This window comes from Copidosoma floridanum, unplaced genomic scaffold, assembly GCF_036245765.1.
Source record: "Copidosoma floridanum isolate Cflo_tuat_1 unplaced genomic scaffold, Cflo_Japanese_pri ptg000007l, whole genome shotgun sequence".
In the NCBI taxonomy this organism is placed as follows: domain Eukaryota; kingdom Metazoa; phylum Arthropoda; class Insecta; order Hymenoptera; family Encyrtidae; genus Copidosoma; species Copidosoma floridanum.
In genome coordinates this window covers 8,806,585-8,831,805 of record NW_028321884.1, presented here as the reverse complement: position 1 = coordinate 8,831,805, position 25,221 = coordinate 8,806,585, and the positions used below count along the sequence as shown (strand labels likewise).

The window sequence follows — 25,221 nt, the reverse complement described above, 5'->3', positions numbered from 1 at the left end:
GTCAAAAGCCTTATTGATTATATTTTCCACGATAAAAAAACTTAATAAAAAATAATAATAAGTAATACAAAATTAACTCACTATACAAAGATTTCTTTTGTTGAAAAAATGCTCTATGTAATTTGCTTGCTCGCATTATAATTATCAACATTATGACGTAGACATTCATACAGTCTGAATAATTAAAAAATATGAGGAAAAAATTTTCTTTGTTTCCATGGCAAAGTTCCAAGGCAAACAGTACTCAGGTTGAAAACAAAAAGATTCGTTGCAAGAAATTGTGTTTCCAGAAAATATCATAAAAATATGGATACGTTTGATACCGGTGCTTATAAAAAATACAAATGGCCGTTACAGCTTCTGGGACTGTACATGTATCAAAATTATTTTGAACGAATAATAAAGTTATTATTATTTTTCGTAATGACTACAACAGTCTTTGTACCTATGGTAAGTACGTTTGAAAAAAATTTTGGACACCAATATTTTTAATTGAAAAGGAAACGAAAATTCAGTAATTATTCACATAAATGTTCTTTACCAGACTTTAATACTATTTGAAGATAATCAAGATTTTGAAATCATCTTTGAAAATTTAATTACAATGATATTGGAAATATCAGCTATAATAAGATATGTTATATTATTCTTTTCCTCATCAAAGGTGATTACTTTTCGAAACAGTACAACAATATCATATACATACATGTTTACAAAATAATTCAATTTAAATATTATCTTATACTGTTAGTTAAAAAAACTATTTACACAAATCGACAGTTTTCACAAAAGTATAACTGATGAAACTGAATACAAAATATTGAAAAAGTATGATAAAGTCGGACATTTTTATGGTAAAGTTTACATGGGTAAGTAAATTGTGATAAAAGCACTAACAAATATAGAATCAATTGCACAAATTTAATTATTTTTAATTTTTCTTCTAGCGTATTTGATTGGCGTGTACGTCGTCGTTGTGACAGTACCTTTTTGGCCAATGGTTTTAGAAAATTTCTTTGCAATTAAAAATACAGGAAATTTACAAAAATCAAAGTTACGCGCTGAATATATTTTCTTTGATCAAAATGACTACTACCTTTGGTCGATGATACACATTGATTGTGTCTTTATGATGTATATGCTCGTTTTCATAGTTTTCGACAATTTGTTTACTTTGACTGTCATTCACACATCTGCGACGTTTCCAATTGCTTGGTAAGTAAACGAAATTGCTTCTGTGATGTCAAAAAAATGTTTGGAGTGTTTATAATCGTGTATTTGATCGCTATTTTATGATGGTTTTGCCGAAATCATAATAATCATGTATTCAATACAATATCCTATGGGACTCTGCTCTTATGGGCCAGATAAATCATCAATCGTTGCATAAAACTCTGCTCTTAACCATAACTTTTTAGTATGGGATTCTCGCACAAAATATACGCGCGTAAAATACATGTAGGTATCATATAACGAAATGGACTTTCTAACCATTTGAAAAACAAAATCTTGGTTGATCTATTCACGGTTCACGTCATTTACAGAAGATATACGTCAATTTTTTGTACTTTTATGATACGTATTTTATGTATGTAGACACTAACAATGTAGATAGTATATAAGTGTAATTTTTTGGTACATTACGTCACTAGGGCACAAAGTATACAAACATAAGCGCCCGAAGGGCGCGTTTGTTGTAGGTTGTTGCCCGAGTCGCGTATAATGTTATTCCGCCTTCTAACCTCAAAATAACACCTTAGCCGCCTGATTTTGGGTTCTCAGGTGGAAAAATAGTATACGAAACTCGTTCGAAAAGGCTTCTTTACAAACCTCTCGGTTCGTAAATCGAAGCCTTTGCAAACTCGTACGTAATATACTATTTCTTACCAAGGGCGCAAAATTTTACTTTGGGCCCACTTTGGGCCCCAGGGCAGAAAAGCACTTTGGGCACGAGAGTTGAAGCTACGGGCGCTCAGTGAAACGAAGCTTCCTCCCTTCATACCAACAGTGATTATAATAATGTATTTACTATCATACAATATATAATATTGTTACACAACTAACGAAATAGTAGTTTTCGTCGGATAAGTGCCATCGTATGTGATAAGTGCGAAGCAGGACCCGAGGGACGTAAAGTAGCCACGGAGCGATGGCGCTTATGTGGCGAATGCTATTTTTCCTACCGAGGGCGCACCAGCTTCTCAAAAACGCCCAAGGTAGGAAAACATACATTTAATCATATATACTAATATGCCAGTTTTTCAGTCATCGATTGAAAAATTCTTTAAATTTCGAGGACAAGCATTTACTCAAAATCAATCAGAAAACGATTCAAGAACAATTAATAAATGCCATTGATTTACACCAAGCAGCACTAGAGTATGCCTCAAATACCATAATAATAATTTTATTTGAAAATTTATTTTTTAGTAATTATAATTATTTCCAGAACATGTAGATCACTACAAAATATGTACAGTATTTATCTTCTGTTAATAGCTACAGGGGCTGGGATTCTATTGGGATTACTAGTCAGTTACGTAAGTAAGCCTTTTTTCTACAATTTCGATAAAAATATTTGTAATAATAACAACAATGTTAATTTCAGAGTTTATCTTGCTTTAACATATTCACAATTGTGGAAGCTGTCATCGTTATTGTAGGTGTATTAATTCAGACGTTTTATGCTAACTGGCTTGGGCAAGAAATCATAGAAAGTAGTCAAAAAGTGTTTGACACAACGTAAGTTTGTTAATGATACCCTATCACATATACACAACTGAAGTAAATTTTAATGCATTAAATTGATAATTTACTACAAAATTTAGATATTCAAGTGAGTGGTACCTTCTCGACAACAAAAACCGTAAATTAGTTAATATTTTGATGATGCGCTCATTGCATCCATGTTATTTAAGTGGTGGAGAATTCATACAAATATCTTTTTTTAATTTTACAAAGGTATATTATTTCGAATAAGAACAATCAAATCCATTTTTTTTTAAATGTATAACATTATTTCATTTTCAGATTATAAAATTATCAGCCTCTTACGCTACTGCATTGTATTCTTTTATGAAATTTTTTAAATGAAATTAAAATGAAATTAAATTAAATTAACTTATTGTTTTATTGCAGATGTTAAAATTATCAGCTTCCTACACTGCAGCACTATACTCTTTCGTGTGATTATTTATTTTCCGAAATAACAACTAAATTATTATTTAGCTGTGTTAAAATTTCAAGCTTTAAGTACCATAGAAATCCATTTTGTAGAACAAATGTTATTAATGTGTACTTATTAACTAAAGATCTTATTTATTCTACCTGTAAAAGCCAAATAAATTTCTTTTTCTCTCACATAGAAAACGAATTATAATGACCAAAATTCATGGTGTACAATAGTCGACTCCTACATTAAGGTAGTCGGTCCAAAAATTGACTTACAACAAATTTTCTTCAAACTTTGGGGATCGCTTTGTTATATCGATAGACATCATTCGTTAAAATTTTGAAAATATTGCCCGTGCCATTTTTGAGATACAAAGCTTCAAAGTTTGACTTTTTACCATTGGAAGTATAGACTAACCTCGTGAAAAACAGACATTAAAATCAAATGTAAAAAAACCGCTCAACAAAATTTGTCAAAAAACGAATGTGCTACCACGTATACTTTTAGTTATAACATATTAAAATTTTAGATTATTTAGCCATGCCGTCTTTTAAATATTTAAACTTTTGTGTGTCTTGCAATGCTTTCAGTATATGTATGTAGTGTTAAAATTTTCCTAACCTTTTTGAACTTAATCAGAATTTTAAAATATTTCTCGACATCTATGTAATTTACAAGTTTTTTATGCTGTTTTGATGAGAAATTATGTAAATTATCAATAATTTATGTAGCAAATTACTCAATAAACGTTAGTTTGAACAGGTATACATATATACATTCGCGCCAACTACCTTAACGGAAGTGGAAACTGTTCCACTTGATTATGTTTAGGGCTTCTTCAATAATTTATGCAAATTACACGTTTGGTTATTTTCCCAAAATATTGGATATATCTCACAATATGATGCTTTTGTAGTCATAGTAATTATTAACAGTAAGCAAAGAAACATCGAACACGATAGAATGAGAAAAATGTGAGTAATCACATGGTAACTTTACTAAGAAATCAAGAGCTTGGTTTTATATTTAGCAATTGGAGGGCCAAGCACCTGAATTAATTGTTACTTTGTGTAGTGTTCATAATTTGATTGGTGTCTTTTGTTAGAAACTATGATAAGTTTGATCACTTTCATCTCAGAGAGCTAGAGTGTTTTTTAAAATATTTTGACATATAATTCATCATGTGTATTAAACAGTACCCACATTAGATTTCAAAGGAGTACTTTTGATGTACAAAGTATAATAAAAGAACTAATAATCACAAGTCTTTTTGATCACATTGGCCGCAAAGAAATAACGCTATGAAAAAAAAGAGTAATAAAATATTCACTCCCTATGGAAAGCTTTCTTTTGTTGAAAAAATGCTTTATGTAATTTGCTTGCTCGCACTATAATTATCAACATTATGACGTAGACATTCATACAGTCTGAATTATTAAAGACTATGAGAAAAAAAATTTTTTGTTTCCATGGCAAAGTTCCAAAGCAAACAGTATTCGAGTTAAAAAGAAAGAAATTTGTTGCGAAGAAGTGCGTTTCCAGAAAATATAAAAATATGGATGTGTTTGATACCGGTACTTATAAAAAATACAAATGGCCGTTACAGCTTCTGGGACTGTACATGTATCAAAATTATTTTGAACGAATATTAAAGTTACTATTATTTTTTGTAATAACTACAACAGTCTCTGTTCCTATGGTAAGTACGTTTGAAAAAAATTTTGGACACCAATATTTTTAATTGAAAAGGGAACGAAAATTCAGTAATTTTTCACATAAATGTTCTTTACCAGACTTTAATAGTATTTGAAGATAATCAAGATTTTGAAATTATCTTTGAAAACTCAATTTCAATCATATTGCAAATATCAGCTATAATAAGATATGTTATATTATTCTTTTGCTCATCAAAGGTGATTACTTTTCGAAACAGTACAACAATATCATATACATACATGTTTACAAAATAATTCAATTTAAATATTATCTTATACTGTTAGTTAAAAAAACTATTTACACAAATCGACAGTTTTCACAAAAGTATAACTGATGAAACTGAATACAAAATATTGAAAAAGTATGATAAAGTCGGACATTTTTATGGTAAAGTTTACATGGGTAAGTAAATTGTGATAAAAGCACTAACAAATATAGAATCAATTGCACAAATTTAATTATTTTTAATTTTTCTTCTAGCGTATTTGATTGGCGCGTACGTCGTCGTTGTGACAGTACCTTTTTGGCCGATGGTTTTAGAAAATTTTTTTGCAATTAAAAATACAGGAAATTTACAAAAATCAAAGTTACGCGCTGAATATATTTTCTTTGACCAAAATGACTACTACCTTTGGTCGATGATACACATTGATTGTGGCTTTATTATGTTTATGCTTGTTGACATAGTTTTCGACAATTTGTTTACTTTGACTGTCATTCACACATCTGCGACGTTTTCAATTACTTGGTAAGTAAACGAAATTGCTTCTGTGATGTCAAAAAAATGTTTGGAGTATTTATAATCGTGTATTTAAGCGCTATTTTATGATTGCTGGTGTCGCATTAAAAAAATTGTATGCTGTTTATTATTGTGCAATTGTTCACTATTGTGTTATGGTTTAATTCAATTCAAAATATTAATCCACGCAAGATATCCCATTGGACTACACTACTATGTTTAAGAATACTATCAACATAGACAGTAGAATAGAGAAATTTTAATGTATTTAGTTAAACATATTGCCCAAATGTCATCAATTAGTTTATATAATACTCCAAAAAATAAGTATTATGAGTTATTGACTGAAAGTTAAAGCTATTAGCGCGCAGTGAATCGAAGCTCCCTCCCTTCGTATTCACCTCAGTTAAAATTCCATTTTTACATAATTCAATAATAAATAACAACGCACGCTTATTATTTTACACGGATTTTTACATTACTAACGAAAAAATACATTTATTCATGTATACTAATACGCCAGTTTTTCAGTCATCGATTGAAAAATTCTTTAAATTTCGAGGACAAGCATTTGCTAAAAATCAATCAAGAAGCAATGCAAGAAAATTTAATAAATGCCATTTATTCACACCAAACAGCACTTGAGTATACCTCAAATACCATAATAATAATTGTATTTGAAAATTTATTTTTTAGTAATTATAATTATTTCCAGAACATGTAGATTACTACAAAATATGTACAGTATTTATCTTCTGTTAATAGCTACAGGGGCTGGGATTCTATTGGGATTACTAGTCAGTTACGTAAGTAAGCCTTTTTTCTACAATTTCGATAAAAATATTTGTAATAATAACAACAATGTTAATTTCAGAGTTTATCTTGCTTTAACATATTCACAATTGTGGAAGCTGTCATCGTTATTGTAGGTGTATTAATTCAGACATTATATCCTTACTGGCTTGGGCAAGAAATCATAGAAAGTAGTCAAAAAGTGTTTGACACAACGTAAGTTTGTTAATGATACCCTATCACATATACACAACTGAAGTAAATTTTAACGCATTAAATTGATAATTTACTACAAAATTTAGATATTCAAGTGAGTGGTACCTTCTCGACAACAAAAACCGTAAATTAGTTAATATTTTGATGATGCGCTCATTGCATCCATGTTATTTAAGTGGTGGAAAAGTAATACCAATGTCTTTGTTCAATTTTGCAAAGGTAAATTGATTTAAAAAATGGCATTGAAATTAAATTCTACAAAATTGACACATTATTTTATTGCAGATGTTAAAATTATCAGCTTCTTACGCTGCTGCACTATACTCTTTCGTGTGATTACTTATTTTCCGAAATAACAACTAAATTATTATTTAGCTGTGTTAAAATTTCAAGCTTTAAGTACCATTGAAATCCATTTTGTAGAACAAATGTTATTAACGTGTACTTATTAATTAAAGATCTTATTTATTCTACCTGTAAAAGCCAAATAAATTTATTTTTCTCTCCCATAGAAAACGATTTATCATGAACGAAATATAACATATTATTTAAGTAACTGGATATAAATGTTTTTTTTTTTTTTTTTTTTTTTACTATAAGAATTAAAGTGGATATAAGTAACGGTGGCGCCGTTTAGGGTTCGCGGGAGTTTTGGTCGAAAGGAGAAGGCACGCGATGGGGCAGAAATAGAGCAGAGTTAGGGGGACCAGCTTGAGATTGCGAGCGAGCCGGACGTGCGAGGAGAGTTAGGAAGCGGTGAAAGGCGCGAAGAGGTTAGGGGCTTGGACGGATGTGTCACCAGGAGCCCAAACAACGAGGATAAGCGTTGCCGGTATTGAGTATTGAGTCAGCCGGGTCAGCGCTACCAACCCAATCCGAAAGAATACTTGGCTGGTCGGGACGCCCACCAGTTCTCACATCTCTAGGATGCACTTTTCGACTTTGACTTCACAATCTGTAGCCGTCGGGAAATAAAGTAAGTCCGCTACTCATTAATTGTGCGAAGTTTATGTATTAGCTCGCGATTGTAGTTATAAATATATGGGGGACAACCCTCCAAACCCGAAAGGGACGGAGTATGAAATAAAATAAAATATGGGGGACAGCGGTCTCACCACCGAGGTTTATTATAACGTACTCAATTGTTAATTAAAATACCACAAACACAACAAATACACACACGCACACACACACACGATTTGTTATTGCTCGATAAATACTTTGGATCCAATATACCTTTCTTTTATTCATAATATTGAGAATCTTTCATTATTAATGCATGTATATGTGTGTGTGTCGTCAAATTTAATAATCTCGTGGTCCCGGTCCTATACCTGTCATTTATTATCTAGCTACTCCACGTATCAGGGACATACGTGGCCTTGAGTTATAAGCCAGCGGAGCACCCGACGCCCGGGCTTGACTACAGTGACATTAGGTAAGGTTTGCAGGTCGTTTGGCCTGTATAGTAGACGAGGAGTGCTGTCGAGGGTTCTCGGGCCTGATAAGCCCGGTCGAAGTTATATAAGGCAGGACAGAAGGACACGTCCTGTTCCCTGTGTCATTTCCCTTCCACGCACACCCCGTAACAATATATATATATATATATATATATATATATTACATGTAGAAGTGAATCAAATTTTGAATATATTCAGACTCTAAATGAAGCTGCAAAACCAAACTTGTTGAAAATAAATCATAAATATGTTGCGCGAGTATTTACCATTGAAAGATTAATATTTTCAGGGATCGTTTATTTATACCCATTTGATATTTCAATCAATAAGTGAAGCCACATTTTTTTCTAGCTAACAAATTTAAAATTGATTTTACTACTCATTCGTTGTACCTACTTCTAAACTCTACAATATATGTTGCAGTATTTACGTGTAATTCATTATGTTTATTGAGCAACGCGTAGATTAGAATTTATTTAAAGGAGTACTTTTTACATACGAAGGATTCAAAACCATAAGTCCTATTGATTGTATTTTTCATCAAAATAACACTATAAAAATAACTATTAATTAAAAATTTACTCACTATGCAAAGACTTCTTTTGTTAAAAAAAAATGATGTTTGTAATTTGCTTGCTCGCACTAAAATTATCAAAATCATAACGTGTACATTCATTCGGTGTAAATTATTAAAGAATATGAGAAAAAAATTTTCTTTGTTTCCATGGCAAAGTTCCAAGGCAAACAGTACTCAGATTGAAAACAAAAAGATTCGTTGCAAGAAATTGTGTTTCCAGAAAATATCATAAAAATATGGATACGTTTGATACCGGTGCTTATAAAAAATACAAATGGCCGTTACAGCTTCTGGGACTGTACATGTATCAAAATTATTTTGAACGAATAATAAAGTTATTATTATTTTTCGTAATGACTACAACAGTCTCTGTACCTATGGTAAGTACGTTTGAAAAAAATTTTGGACACCAATATTTTTAATTGAAAAGGGAACGAAAATTCAGTAATTTTTCACATAAATGTTCTTTACCAGACTTTAATACTATTTGAAGATAATCAAGATTTTGAAATCATCTTTGAAAATTTAATTACAATCATATTGCAAATATCAGCTATAATAAGATATGTTATATTATTCTTTTGCTCATCAAAGGTGATTACTTTTCGAAACAGTACAACAATATTATATACGTATTTATTTGAAAAATAATTTAATTCGAATATTATCTTACAACATTAGTTGAAAAAACTATTCGCTCAAATTAAAAGTTTTCACAAAAGTATAACTGATGAAACTGAATACAAAATATTGAAAAAGTATGATGAAGTCGGACAGTTTTATGGTAATGTTTATATTGGTAAGTATATTATGATAAAAGCACTCACAAATGTAGTATTGGTTAGACAAATTTAATGATATTTTTATGTTTTATTAAGGGTATTTTATGGGTGCGTACGTCGTGATTGTGACTATACCTTTTTGGCCCAATGTTTTGGAAAATTTTCCTATATTCAAAAGTACAGGTTATTTTAAGAAATCAAAGTTACGCGCTGAATATATTTTCTTTGACCAAAATGACTACTACCTTTGGTCGGTAATACACATTGATTGTGTCTTTACGATGTATATGCTTATTTTCATAGTTTTCGACAATTTGTTAACTTTGACAGTCATCCACACATCTGCTATGTTTGCAATTACTTGGTAAGCAAATAACATTGCTGGTGTCACGTGAAAAAAAATGTTGGCATTTAAAACTGTGTTTGTGTATTTGATTTTGCAATGGTTTTACCTGATTTAAGATAGTAATTAAATTGATCAGATGTAACATGGGACTCTGTTCGTATGAATCAGATGGATCATCGATTGTTACGTAACATTTTGTTATCAAAAACATAAATTTTTCTCTCCTCTCTATATTACATGCAAGTAAAATAATGTTTTTTTAAGAAATAAATACTCGGTAAAAACACAGCCTTTAATGCTTCACATAAATTTTTACATAACTAAAGAACAAATATACATACATATACTAATATGCCAGTTTTTCAGTCATCGATTGAAAAATTCTTTTAATTTTGAGAACAAAAATTTACTAAAAATCAATCAAAAAGCAATACAAGAAAAATTAATAAACGCCATTGATTTACACCAAGCAGCACTTGAGTATGCCTCAAATACCGTAATAATAATATTATTTGAAAATTTATTTTTTAGTCATTATAATTATTTCCAGAACATGTAGATCACTACAAAATATGTACAGTATTTATCTTCTGGTAATAACTACAGGGGCTGGGATTCTACTGGGATTAGTTTTCAGTTATGTAAGTTTTTTTTCAATTTCTCTAAAAATGTTTGAAATAACGGCGACGTTGGTGATTTCAGAGTTTATCGTACCTTAATGTATTTACGATGACGGAAGGCGCCACTATTTCCATAGGTGTATTAAGTCAAAGTTTTTACGTTAACTGGCTTGGGCAAGAAATCATAGAAAGTAGTCAAAAAGTGTTTGACACAACGTAAGTTTGTTAATAATATCCTAATATATAATATAAATATAATGTAAAACAATACAACAAATATAAATTAAGTTTTGTTCAATTGATCTGTTATTAAAAAATTTCAGATATTTGAGTGAGTGGTATCTTCTTGACAGCAAAAATCGTAAATTATTAAATATTTTAATGATACGCTCATTGCATCCATGTTATTTAAGTGGTGGAAAATTAATCAAAATATCTTTATTCAATTTTTCAAAGGTATGACATTGATTTAAAAATGATAATCGAACTAATTGTAAGCAATGCAAATATTTTTTTATTCCAGATATTAAAATTATCAGCTTCTTACACTGCTGCACTATATTCTTTTATGTGAATATTAAACTTTTCAAACAGTTATTTAATACTTATTTTGCTGTGTAAAAAAAAAATAGTTTGAAATAGGTGATAAAATTGTAGAACAAAATATTGTAGAAGCACATTCAACAATTTAATAGTTGATTCATTTATTTTACCTTAAAAAACACATAAGTCATTCCTTTTTATTTTTAAAACATAACTCTCTAGAATCTAATTTCAAGATTTTTAACAAACAATCGTATACCACAATTGAACTTATAAACTAGAAAGCTTGTGTTCAGAAGATCTGGAAAATGTTGTACTCAGTAATGTCTGCTTGTGATCGCGTGAGTATAAAATCATCTTAGTTAATTAACAGTTTTTTATTCGTTCTGTGATACAAATTATTTATTATAGTAAATGAAGATACTAAAGTACCGAAGTGGTAGCCTAGGCTTGATCATAATATTTTACAGTGAAAAATTTTTTTTTCGCAATAGTGTGCGGAAAATGGGTGTTTTCCGCACTGGTATTAGTGTGGAAAATCGATTTTCCCACATAGTGTGCGACAAAGGTGTGCGGCAAAAGTTTTTCCACACAGTGTGCGGAAAAGGTGTGTGGCAAAGGTTTTTGTCGCACAGTGTGTTGAAAAAGTGTGCGGCAAAGGTTTTTGCCGCACAGTGTGCGGATAAGGTGTACGGAAATGATTTTGCCACACACCGGAAAAAATTTTGCTACACCCTGGTAATCAAAATTCATACCTATTTTGTACCTATTTTCCTCACACATTGCGAAAAAACTTGTACGCAACTCGTGTGGGACGATTTCCCGCACTCGTGTGATAGACTCGCACTCGTGGCCGGTGACGGTAACTCGTACCTTGCGATCACACTCGTGCTACGCACTCGTGTGCTCAACTGGTACTCGTTCCCGTCAACTCCGGCCACTCGTGCGGGAAATCGTCTTTTCCGCACTTGTTACGTAAATAACTATTTTCCACTCTGGGTATTTTTTAATGCTGCTGTGCCCTCTAAAATATTATTAACGCTTTATAAATATCTATTAAAACTTACCAGTGGTACAAATATTTATACATGATACTTAAGCCGACTAAAAAATGTGCATTTTATGCTTTTTTTCTTGCTAATCGGTATTTTTTCTAACAGTACAATTGAATAAAGGTGCATGTATTTGGTTTATTTTTAATATCGTGAGTTAATATTTAAATTAAATTATTTTAGAGAATACAAAAATTTAACAGTCATACATGCATCAAACGCACTCAGTAATAACTGAAAAATCACGTTTGATAGGTATTGTTTGCTAAGGATCATAATGTCTTGCTGGCTCATTTATTTTTCGTTTGATTTTTGCGTGCAGAAAAATATTGTACATAACGTCTGCAGCCAATCAGTCCTTATTGTAACTTATGAAACGTCTCAATTGATGCGGTCGTCCGAACTAATCAAGCTTGGATCCCTCATTTTTAAATATATCATGTACACCAAATTACGTATACATTTTATAATTTCCTACAAAGTTCAGTGTATAAGCAAGGATTTATTTATTTATTATTACTTTTTTTTCTTTTACCTGCAAAAACTAATAACTATTGTGAGTAAAAAATTTCCTGATGAATAAAGTGTTTTGTTTAAATTACTTTATTCTTTAATAATAATTGATAACGTCCATTTTGGAAAATACTAACTTTTCTTTTTCTTTCTTGCTTCTTTGACTTTAAGTACGTGAAATACTATTTTTAACGCGAGATATTAATACATTTATTTTCCAGAGAAATCGGGATCTATGAAAGTAAATGCTCAAGAAAGTTATGCCGTACGCTAACGAAATTTTGATATTTTACGTCAATCATTCTCAAAGAGAATTAAAAATAAACCTCTTCTGAGGACCGCCCAACTGAGTTTTCTTTTTTTTGTAACGGACTGTGAAAAAATTCAAGAGTAAATTCCACAAAAAAAACTTGAATAATATGCACGAAAATGAAAAAAAAAAAAAAAAAAAAAAAATTATTTAAGATACACTTCAAGAATAATGATTTTAAGCTAATATCAATTAATATCTAGTAAGTAAAGAGACACACGTTTTTGGTAACATTAGATGATATACTTTTATATAGACATTTTTTAACCAGTTATAACAAAAAACATTTTTTGTAATTTTTTCTTATAGTTCATAGTTTATGATAACTCCTAAAAATTCGCAAATTTGATAACATGATGATATTTATCGAAGCTTTGAAATAATGTTACTCGAATATCACCTTTATTTCGGTAATAAGCTTAAAAACTATATTCTCCAGAGACTAGCCCATGAAAATTCTCAAAACAGCTTGAAAAAAAATTAGTCACCACCTCATTTATTGCGAACTCGCAAATTTTTTCATACTCTTGAAAACATGCCTCAAAAAAATTTTTTTTTTTTCAACAAGAGTTTTTCGTGGAATGATCGTTCGCACGCATGAGCTCAATGGTTCACGAATTCCACCCACTCAACACCTCTTGATTATTCCCCAAAAGTACAGATACCTACCATCAACTTCTCGAGTTTACTAACGATGACAGCGGTGTCTTGGAGATGTTTCTCATAAAAAAATTTAAAAAAATTATATTGCCCAGCAGCGAGACAAACAATTTTCCCAGTAGACTCGGATCAAACTCGCGTACGTATTTTATTGAGTTTAATGAATGAAAATAAGCGCACCGCGATGATCGCGTTTTATTCATCTCGATGAATCCCGAGCTGCAATTAATATACTTACGCACACTGGTTGCTCCTCGTTACGGTGAAAGGCCAAAGCGATCGGATGAAAAGAAAGAAAATAACACGAAGAAGACGAGAGCTTGACGGAATGAAACCAAAAAACAAAATCGAGGTGGGAAAAATACCACGATGGAGATTTATGCTCATCTTAATTTCCTCGTATTGTTTTTTTTCCGATTCTCTTGGTTGGCTATCGAACGAAAAAAATTTTTTTCATCTTCCATCTCCTGTATAGCTTCTTCGGTCTTATTATTGCCGAGACAGTAACAATGGCAACAAGCATGAACTCAGAAGTAAAATGATACTCGACGAAAAGTTTGTGTACCTCTAAATTTCACCTCCTGTTTTAAAAACACCCCCACTGGAGCTTAAATTTGGTACACAGCAAAACCAAGCACATCGGATGGCACTTTGAAACAAAATGATTGTGTCGAGCAATGGATCAGAGTACATTGTACTGTATTACTTAAAAATAGTAAATAAAACACAGAGACGAAGAGACTGATGCACCAATGAACTCATCGTAAAAAAAAAAACAAGGTACCTACAATCATTACAATCACTACCGATCGCTACGTAGAGTCACGTGGTTTTTGTTTTGTTTTCTTCTTCTCATTGTAGCACTAATGCATACTCTGTCATACAATAACTACTGCTTTTAAACAGTAAACAATACGAAAACTGCACAAATAGCGGGCAAACTTGTAAATTTCATTTGCAATAAATTATTCGATAAATCGAGCGATGATCGGTAGAGATAAAAAAGGCACTCAATGAATGTCAGATACTTGAGCAACGCACACGTGATAAATTATATTTCGGGGACAATATACTGTACTGAGTGGGTAAAATTTACGTGTCAGCTATCGTTAGTAAATATTACAAGAAATTCAATGAAAACAAAACGTGTCCCTCTATGTACTATACATAAATATTGTGTAAAGAAAAAAAAAAAGTACTTTTTTTGAAATGACGTACTCGAACTGCCGAAAAGGTGTTATTTGTGAGGGGAAAAAAAAGGCTGTACCCAAGAGCTCTTGACGTTCTCGAAGAAGAAAAAAAGCGCAGAGCATCGGTCTAATATAGTACATACAAAGAGCGACGGATCGAAGCCCATCAACTTAACGAAAGTGCACGTGTCAAGGGGTTACGCAATGTACTCATATATACGATGCAAGCGTTTATACGCTGAGCTAAATCATCGGCAAGATAATACGATCGCGATGTACTTGCCAATAATACAGATGCGTGAAAAACGCAATATTTTTAATTTGATTGGGTCTACGTACACTAATAATAAAGCGCTGCTGTTTCCTTTTCTCTTATCTCTTGTGTATCCACTCGGGGTTCGAAAAATAATAATGAAACAGCTACTGCCCTGAATTGCTTCGACGCGGAAAAGAACGCGATATGTAAATAAAATTTACGAAACGTGTACAAAGACACCAAAAGTGGACACCGATGAACCACTTGCAATGACATAATATAAATATTCGGAATAAATGTTATTTTCCTTGTGGTAAAACTGACAGCTTACGAGGCACGCGATAGAAAGTTATAGGTTTGCTCGACGTTTCAAATCTCGATCTCGGCTCCAGAGAGGCATATACTACTCGGCTTTGCGAGCGATCGGGAAAGCGTAGAAATTCCCATTCACGATTCAAAGAACCGAGCCGAGGAGGAAAAAAGAGCGACCGCGTCTTTTGACCTTTCTGGGGGGAGCCGAAGTTATTGGCTCCCCGGGAAGCTCGGAAAGCTGGAGGTCCGACGATCGGCTCCGGGTATGGAGTATACGGACGAGCGAGGAATCTTTCACCTCGAAAAAACATTCGTATTTGCCGCAATGACACCACCCGAGAGTGAGAGAGCTTGAAACATTCCTCTCTCAGTGCTTCTGGCTCTTGAGGGAAAAAAAAAAAAAAAAAAAAAAAAAAAAAAAAAAAAAAAAAAAAGTTTCAGATAGACAGAGAAAACTGGTAGCATTTGTATAACCTTCTCTGAGAAGAGACGAGTGAGCTGGTACTGCTGCTACTTGCTCCAAAACGTCAAATATATTTTCGGGCTGCGCCTGTTGCTCTCCTGATCCTCCTCCTCCTAATAGGCAGGTGATGATGTATCAGATCAGCCAGGGAGGGGCTTAGTTGCAACATACAGACACACACACACGTATACACTGTATGTGCGGTGCCGATTTTTTTTTTCTTTCTTTCAACACATTTGCAGTCGCACCACTGGCACACTCGCACTACTTGCTTACTCGTGGAAACTACTTGGCTAGTCAAAGTAGTAGTATCAGCTGAGATACATGGGACGTTAACACTTGACACTATATACCTCGGGAAAGGGGCTCGCGTTGTTGCTGGAAAACAAATAATTCAAAAGCCCTCGGAACTTTTGTCCCGACTATGCGTACAAGTTATTGTTATTAATAAAAGGGAGGGGGGGGGCCAGACAACGACACCTGGAAAAGCCAAACAGTGTGGAATATGGATGCATGTATGCGTGCTGTACGAGCGTTTTATGTACGTATCACGGCGAGCGACGGCGGAGCTTCCGAGGCCAGCGGCCGCGACGAGTAGACTGCCGCTCTTTGGGCTCTTTTTTCTCTTTCTCTCTCTCTCTCTCTCTCCAGATGACTCCCTCGCCTCTCTCTGGATTAGGTGGAAAAAAAGACGCCGAGCGCGACGAACAGGGACAGATAGAACGAGTTTTCGAGCCGGCCTGTGTTACAGCTGTGTGGTAACCGAGACTGCACCGCTGCTGGTGGGACACTCTGCCGTGTGACTTGGCCACGTTTTTTATCCCTCAGCACCGCTCGATACCGATGCTGCACTTATCATCTCTACGCCTACTTGATGGCTGGAGAGAAGGCGAGCGACTGACGGCTGGAGAAGCGCTCGTGGATAAGCTTGGAAGTGAATTTGCCGATCGCTGGAACTCGATGAGCTTTTTCGAGCCGGACGCAAAACTTGTTTATTAGAGATCCAGGAACTTCAACTATCCAAATTTAATTCAATCTCTTTTGTACTGCCAATGAAAAGGAAGAGTCGATTTGCAAAACTTACGGGCGTCTGGCTAAACTCGGTGTGTTCTACTTGCGAAACTCGACACCCTATGTTTATAGTACATAGGTACATGCAAAGGTTTTGCATATTTTTTATCATACACCAACGAACACGTTAATTAAATCAGCAAATATCTCACGAACACAAATCAGAATGCAGAATCTTTATATGCACTGAACATAGTATGTCGTAACTTTACGGTCAAAATTAATCATTAACTATTATTTCACGTGATCAAAGACTTGTGGCGATTTGTAACAATAGTACATCGGATCAGATGCGTGATAATTTTATAATTATTTATTTTACAGGTTTTTACACATCTTAGATGACTAATGTCAACCCATTGCATCTATCATGATCAAATTTGTATTAAAAAAATAACACTATCGTGCTATGTGTGTGTTATAGTTCATAAAAAATTTATTTAATTTAAATAAAACCTAATTTGTAACCTATACGTTTTACTTCTTTCTACCACCTCTTTCTTTAGGTAATAGATTGATAACACTGCCTGATGTTAAATTATAATAAGCGAGAGAATTGCTGTCCTTGAAGAACATTCCCTGTAAATAAAATAAACATGATTGACTCAGTAACAGTTACACTCAAATGTCATTTTACTGTTCTTTTCAATAGTATAATTGTTTAAATTTTATCATTTTCACCTCATATTGCAGCTTCTGTTTACCAGGTGGCATACCCGTGACCTCGTGTATGCGCGCTTTCACGGTCGACACGGAATCTGTGACCTGCAGTGTAATATTGATATTCTGGCCATTGAGTTTCCATTCAGGCTTGTCGGTCATTACTGGCGTCGCGATGTTCACTACGACCGGTCCTTTGTTCATAATCAAGAACTGGTCTTCTGGAATCAGAGAATCTTCGGTGCGCAATTTCTTTGAGTGTGGTTCGCCATCATCCATTCCCTCGGACGGATGTTTCATGGCCATCTGAAGAATCATACAAAATAAATTATTAGTATAAGACAAAGTGTTCACAATTTACAATTGAACATGAAGCTTGATAAAAATTTGAACAACCGGAGGTGGCATTGGAGGCTGCATGGGAGGCCCAGGCATAAACGGAGACATTGTTGGAGGTAACAGTGGAGGAGGTGGTCCCATAGGTGGCCGCATTGGCATCATCATCATTGGAGGCTGTGGCATCATTGGTTGCGGCATTGGAATAGGGGGTGCTGGCATGGCTATTTGTGGAGGTGGTGGAGGCTGTATAGGTGGTGGCTGTGGAAGTACAACTGGAGGTTTTGGTGCCGGGGGCTTCGGTGGTGCTTTTAGGGTGGCTTGGGATTTAGAGGCCGCTGAAGCCATGTGAGTCAACTCTGATCCTCGACTCGCCGGCTTTGGACCGATCTTTTCCTTCTCCTCATCAGGCAACAGACCCTTGACCTATGAACACCAAAAAACAACATTTGATCAAAACATACCTTTAACCACATTTAACGAGTTATCACATCTTTTCTTTTTTTTTTTTCAAGCTTACCTTGTGGATTTGATGAATTTGCTCCTCGAGCGTAATGTTTGCCCTGGCGGCTCTGGTGGCAGCCTCAACACTCGACGTGTGACCGTCCCACGTAACTTTGTCTTCTTTTTTCTTGTCTTCCTCGCCAATCTTTTTACCAATAGCCGTTTCTTCATCACCGACACCGAAAATATCGGTACGTCGCTCGGCCAGCTGTTTGAGACTAGCCTCGATCGCAGTGCCGGGTGCGAATACCGTTTCCTGGGCCATTTTGTCCAAGTGCTTGTCACGCTGTTCGACCCAGCGAGGATCCAGCAGGCCGATGCGCATGTGTTCTTGTACTTTGCTCGCCGGAATCTTTTCTCCCGTGATCGGCGAGATGAGAAACTCGTCGGGTGCTGCTGGCCTAGCCACCTTGGCCGCGTGTTGTTTGGGATCGTAGCCCTTTTTGACGACGACATTACCCGGCGTGGGCGGCAAAGGCGGTGGTTGCATTGCACTGTCCTGTTTGTCTTTCTTCTGTGAGTCACCTGGTGGCGAAATTTCATCCTCGCTGCTTGAGTCTTCTTCCATGTCTTGTACCCGGTTATCGTCCCTTGCACGATCCTTCTCGCCGTCTACGCGCGGTAACGTATCTTCCTCGCCGTCGCTTTCGATTTGCATCTCTACTTCCTCTCCGTCTTCGATGCGCTCCTGCATTAAGACTCTGGCGCCAACCTCATCCGGAGTCGTTGGAGCAGGGAAATTTCCTACTTCAAATTGTTGATAATCCACGGTTTCAACCACAACAAAATCATGCCAGTCTATTTGTGCATAGGCTACCCTTTCTCTCTCCAACTCTTCCTCTTCCTTGCGCTTCTGCGATTCTTGGTACTTGAGCCATTCTGACCTGTATTTGACTTGGTCGAGAATTTTGTTGATATTGTAAGCCTCATCTTTGAGCTTTGGGAGTAAATCTTTTGGAGGAATTAAAACCTTGGTGTATTGCTCCAAAAGTTTTGTAAAGTACTGAAACAGAGAGTGCTGGGGACGTAAAAAGTCAAACTGGAAATTCCTCTGCTCTCTGTTCATCAAATTCGTCAGAAATTGACGTCCGTTACGAGCTACGAACTGCGCTGTTAGTTTGACTATATCTCTGAAATAAAATAATTAACATTAACAACTCGAATCCCAATAAATTTTTATAATACTTACAAATCAAAAGCAGAAATGGAAGGTGGATCAGCAATGAATTCAAACTCTGCTGGCGGATCCTTTGGAACAAAAGGTTGTTCAACTTGCTTGAGAATTTCTTGCTGCTTCTGATGCGCCACCAAACTCACACCTTTCTGGCCGAGTGTAGGCTCTTGACCCTTGCCGTCTTTGAATTCTTTGACCTTGTGCTGATAGTACGAGTGATATGGGTCTCCAGAACTCAAAAAATTGAATTTGGGGTTTCCCAACTCGTTTTGCCGGATCCTTGCCTCAAATTCAGGACCGTTCCTGGCAACAAAACTAGCAGTCTTATCGACAATGTCTGTTCACTGTTAAGAAATATAAGTTTAAAAAACGAGGAAGCACAAAAACTTGTGAAATATATCCTTTAGGAGTTTTAGAATTGATTAGTACATTCATGAGTATTTAACATGCATCTCAATTTTCTTTTCATCAAAATATTACATCTTACAAGCTAAAGTAAGGAATGTCTCAAATCCCTTGTATTTGTATTGCCTCCTAACGTGAAGCAAAGGGTGACAAACATGACATGTGAAACTTTTTTACTTGCTCTTGTGCTGTGTTTTTGCTTCTTTGATCAAGAGACAGGCAAAAATATAATTAACACTGTAAAAAATTTTTAACTGATTCAACTAAAGTCGCCAAAAGACTTGAGATAATAAAATATTGGCAAAGGATACTCCTAACCTCCGGAGGAGGATAAATAATGCCGACGACGGGCTGTATCGACGGCGCAATGTCCTCGGGTTCCGAGGCAGGTGGCTGTGGAGCCACAACCTCCTGGACCGGCATTCTGGAAACGATCTCTTTTGTTAGTTCATCGGTAGAAAAAAGAGCACTAACTTTGTGTCAACTAAACTTCGTATTTTTCGACTTATTAATCGAGTGGCGGCTACCGCAGTGTAGCTGGTGGCTGCTCTGCTGCGCGCAGTAAACAAATTTTCGTTAGATTTCTTGTAGATGTTTTGTAGACATCTATTGTCCATCTGAAAGACATCTTTGGGTGTATTCCGCAAATGCTGCCAGCAGTTAAGTTACGTAGGTCGTGGTAACGCCGCATGGTCGGGTAGCGCTAGCGTCAACCTATACTAACTGTCGGTGGGTTCCGCATGTCAACAAACTCCGAAATATCAAATGTTGTCAATTATAAACCAGCCGCAACTTATTTGACAGATACAAAATAAAAATTCAACATTTTCTGTGCTGTTTGCGGCAAGTTTACAATTTATCTATTACTCGAAAGTATAAATATATAGGAGGTCAATATTCGTATAAAACATACACTGCAAACTTGCCGCAAATAGCACAAACATCGTTAATTATTTATTTTGTATCTATTTCAAGAGTTGCGGCTGGTTTATAAGTGACTAAATGGCTCTAGGGCTAAGCTGCCTAAAGCTCTCCTTCAGAATTTCAGAAGCAATTTTTGGCCAAAAAAATCACGACCGCTAGATGGCGCTGATCCTAATGATTATAACTACTTATAGTAGAGCCATTTAATCAATTATAAACCAGCCGCAACTAATTTTGTAGATACAAAATAAATAGTTAAAGATAATTGTGCTACTTGCGGCAAGTTTGCAGTGTATGTTTTATACGAATATCAACCTCATATATATTTATACTTTTGGGTAATAGATGAATTGTAAACTTGACGCAAACAGTGCAAACAACGTTAACTTTTTATTTTATATTTATGAAATTAGTTGCGGCTGGTTTATAAGTAATTAAATGGCTCTAGGGCTAAGCTGCCTAAAGCTCTCTTTCAGAATTTCAGAAGCAATTTTTGGCCAAAAAAATCACTACCGCTAGATGGCGCTGATCCAAATGATTATTACTACTTGTAGTAGAGCCATTTGATCAATTATAAACCAGCCGCAACTCTTGAAATAGATACAAAATAAATAATTAACGATGTTTGTGCTACTTGCGGCAAGTTTGCAGTGTATGTTTTACACCAATATCGACCTCCCTTATATTTACACTTTCGGGTAATAGATATATTGTAAACTTGCCGCAAACAGCACAAACATTGTTAATTATTTATTTTGTATCTATTTCGAAAGTTGCGGCTGGTTTATAAGTGACTAAATGGCTCTAGGGCTAAGCTGCCTAAAGCTCTCCTTCAGAATTTCGGAAGCAATTTTTGGCCAAAAAAATCACGACCGCTAGATGGCGCTGATCCAAATGATTATTACCATACTTTTACTAGAGCCATTTAATCATTTATAAACCAGCCGCAACTAATTTGATAAATACAAAATAAAAAGTGAACATTGTTCGCACTGTTTGCGTCAAGTTTACAATTCATCTATTACCCAAAAGTATAAATATATATGAGGTTGATATTCGTATAAAACGTACACTGCAAACTCGCCGCAAGTAGCACAATTATCTTTAACTATTTATTTTGTACCTACGAAATTAGTTGCGGCTGGTTTATAATTAATTAAATGGCTCTACTATAAGTAGTTATAATCATTAGGATCAGCGCCATCTAGCGGTCGTGATTTTTTTGGCCAAAAATTGCTTCCGAAATTCTGAAGGAGAGCTTTAGGCAGCTTAGCCCTAGAGCCATTTAGTCACTTATAAACCAGCCGCAACTCTTGAAATAGATACAAAATAAATAATTAACAATGTTTGTGCTGTTTGCGGCAAGTTTACAATATATCTATTACCCGAAAGTGTAAATATAAGGGAGGTCGATATTGGTGTAAAACATACACTGCAAACTTGCCGCAAACAGCACAAACAATGTTATCTTTTTATTTTGTATTTACTTAATTAGTTGCGGCTGGTTTATAATTGATCAAATGGCTCTACTACAAGTAGTAATAATCATTTGGATCAGCGCCATCTAGCGGTAGTGATTTTTTTGGCCAAAAATTGCTTCCGAAATTCTGAAGGAGAGCTTTAGGCAGCTTAGCCCTAGAGCCATTTAGTCACTTATAAACCAGCCGCAACTCTTGAAATAGATACAAAATAAATAATTTACGATGTTTGTGCTACTTGCGGCAAGTTTGCAGTGTATGTTTTATACGAATATTAACCTCCTATATATTTATACTTTCGAGTAATAGATAAATTGTAAACTTGCCGCAAACAGCACAGAAAATGTTGAATTTCCATTTTGTATCTGTCAAATAAGTTGCGGCTGGTTTATAATTGACAACATGGCTCTAGGGCCTAAAATATCTAAAGCTTTCCTTCAGAATTTTAGGGCCACTTTTTAGTTTAGAAATCTGAAACGCTAAAACCAGCCGCAACTAGTTGTGTAGATAGAAAATAAAAAGTTGACATTGGCTGTGCTGTTTACGGCAAGTTTACAAATAATCTTTTGCCTGAAAATCGACCTCCTATAAGAATATTAATACTTTTGTATGAATAATAATTTATCAATTGCATTGTAAAATTACGTGTGAAATGAAGAGTTAAAAGTAAAGTTTGAAATTATGTCATTGTTTACTGTCATTGAACATTTCGCATGTGTGCAATAAATTGATACAGGATTATACAGATACCTATTATTTTGCTGGGTGAGAAAGACGGATATTTGGTTTTGTTAGCATATTCCAGCGGTAATAATGCATATTTGGAATCTATGTTATATATTTATACAGCTTAAAATGTTTAAATATTAATCATGTGTGCCTATATTTACCAACTTATTTGTATAAATTGAACTTTATACAAAAACTCATGATACAATCATTGATTGTCTCAATCATTATTCTAAACGTTAGTGAAAAAGGTGGTTAAGGACGTATACTTAGCCTGCGGACTATGGGTAGTATGGGTGTATTCCGCAAATGCTGCCAGCAGTTAAGTTACGTAGGTCGTGGTAACGCCGCATGGTCGGGTAGCGCTAGCGTCAACCTGTACTAACTGTCGGTGGGTTCCGCATGTCAACAAACTTTGATATTTTTTACTGTTTTCGCTCCTATGCCATCTGATATTTCGGAGTTTGTTGACATGCGGAACCCACCGACAGTTAGTACAGGTTGACGCTAGCGCTACCCGACCATGCGGCGTTACCACGACCTACGTAACTTAACTGCTGGCAGCATTTGCGGAATACATATATTGTTAATTTGTATAGCTGTACACTAACATGTTAATTATTTTTGCAATCAGCGCCATCTAGCGTTACCCATTTACTTAGACTTACACGTAGTAGATGAATGATGAATTGATGAATACATTGACATAATGTATATTCATGACTTATACGCAAGGTAATTACATACTTACGCCAGGAGCTAGCTATAGAACTGCCAGACGACTTCTAGCAAATTGTTTCCCATAAACGCAACTGCAATGTAACGCGCCAATGTTCGTATTAAGATCAATTATAATGTGTATAATAATAATAATTGTGTCCGCGTGAATTGAGTGCAAATAGGCCTATCGTTATTTCATAAAATTTGCATTTATTGCGTTACTGGAAGCGCTTGCGGTCCGTTTGTAAAATATTTTGTATACAATAAATATTACATATCACATCCATGCATGCATCCCCTGCGTATGCACTATTAAAAATAAAATTATGAAAAACGCAAGATTATTACAAAATATCTTTTAAGTCGGCTAAAGCTTCCTCAAAAATTTTTGATGGAAAAAATTTTTTCAAATAGTAAAAAATATTTTATTCATTAAGTTGACTGTTTTTCAGCTGTATTAATATTATTTGCGTTTTTGACGTCACTTGAGGCATAGTCTTCATCGATGTTAACTTTTTTTAGTTTGGGTTTGTAATCAAATGTTTCCAACAGAGCTTCTGGTTGCTCGGACCACAAAGTTTGTTCTCCTTTAGTGGGTATATTTTTGGTGCTTTTGCATGCTAGGCATGTGGTCTTCATTATTTTCTTTTTTTTCCCCAACAAACGAACTTGAGCAGTTTCTCCAGGAATGAGAGGACACTGACACGTTTTACATATTGATCTTTTGAGATTATGGTCTCTGCAAAAATTATGAGATGATGTGAATGCAGTTTTGTTACATTTTTTTATATTTGATGATTGTATTAATGCTTACAATCTTAGGACAGATTTTTTTGCACATCCCACAAGTATAGAGTTGTAGTACGATGCTAAAGAAATATTTTTTGATGAAACCATTTGACTAGCCTGATATAAATAGTTAATTCTTTCAAACACATCTTTGCCTTGACAAAGTTTTTCATTGATTGCTAAAAGAAAACAGTTTCAAAATTGTTAAAACTTTTAAAATTTTTATCTAATATGATCAACAAACAATAATTACCAGAGGAGCTTTTCATTTTTATTTTATTGAAAATAACTGATTTTGCAGTGTTGTTTCTGCATATAATTTGAAAATTTTTCGAAAATGAATAAAGAGTTCTATAATCACACAGTCCATCACAGTCCTTTATTGGTTCAATGGGAACAGTATAAGAGCGTTCAAGCGTTGTAACAAAATCATTGTCAATTATAAGTGCTCTGAAGTGAGGAAGTTAAATCGATTAATAATCGTGTACTTAAAATCGAAGAAATTCGGTTGCTGTGCCATCTCTTGGTTGGTATGAAAGCATTTGGCATACGGTCCTAAAATTAAACTTTACAGCTTTAAAAATAAATAATTTAACCAACTAAGTACTAATTTCTTGTATATACGTTATATATATCTACAATTTATTAGTAAAAAAGTCATTTGCATGGAAGGAGGTTTGATGAAAAAAAATTTGACAAAATATGTAAAGAT

General features: G+C 34.5%; 2 protein-coding genes across 3 annotated transcripts; both read right to left on the bottom strand.

Moving 5' to 3' along the window:
• Positions 1 to 16,988: 16,988 nt before the first annotated feature.
• On the bottom strand, positions 16,989 to 20,430 carry Sf3a1 (splicing factor 3A subunit 1). 2 transcript variants are annotated; one of them, XM_089588694.1, is made up of 6 exons: positions 20,181 to 20,430; positions 19,480 to 19,801; positions 18,307 to 19,420; positions 17,844 to 18,212; positions 17,472 to 17,756; positions 16,989 to 17,369 (listed from the first exon to the last, which is right to left on the bottom strand). In XM_089588694.1, the coding sequence occupies exons 1-6, from the start codon at positions 20,290 to 20,292 to the stop codon at positions 17,268 to 17,270; spliced, it is 2,304 nt and encodes a 767-aa protein (XP_089444820.1). In that variant the 5' UTR covers positions 20,293 to 20,430; the 3' UTR covers positions 16,989 to 17,267. The 2 variants fall into 2 exon arrangements, with proteins under 2 accessions (XP_089444820.1, XP_014219526.2); XM_014364040.2 differs by having other exon boundaries at positions 16,990 to 17,369; positions 17,847 to 18,212.
• Positions 20,431 to 24,023: 3,593 nt separating this feature from the next.
• On the bottom strand, positions 24,024 to 25,147 carry Rpp21 (ribonuclease P protein subunit Rpp21). Its single transcript, XM_089588818.1, has 3 exons — positions 24,763 to 25,147; positions 24,535 to 24,688; positions 24,024 to 24,459 (listed from the first exon to the last, which is right to left on the bottom strand). Exons 1-3 carry the CDS (start codon positions 24,776 to 24,778, stop codon positions 24,153 to 24,155), a joined length of 477 nt encoding a protein of 158 aa, XP_089444944.1. The 5' UTR covers positions 24,779 to 25,147; the 3' UTR covers positions 24,024 to 24,152.
• Positions 25,148 to 25,221: the final 74 nt, after the last annotated feature.

Bases quoted from the DNA above. Each gene is read 5' to 3' on its own strand.
- Sf3a1 (XM_089588694.1), bottom strand. From the start codon at position 20,292: ATGCCGGTCCAGGAGGTTGTGGCTCCACAGCCACCTGCCTCGGAACCC. The intron at 19,802-20,180 runs GTATCCTTTGCC...AACAGTGAACAG, and splicing joins TCCTCCTCCGGAGGTTAGGA to ACATTGTCGATAAGACTGCT. The intron at 17,757-17,843 runs GTTCAAATTTTT...ATGATTCTTCAG, and splicing joins CTCCAATGCCACCTCCGGTT to ATGGCCATGAAACATCCGTC.
- Rpp21 (XM_089588818.1), bottom strand. The intron at 24,460-24,534 runs GTAAGCATTAAT...TAATTTTTGCAG, and splicing joins AAAAAATCTGTCCTAAGATT to AGACCATAATCTCAAAAGAT.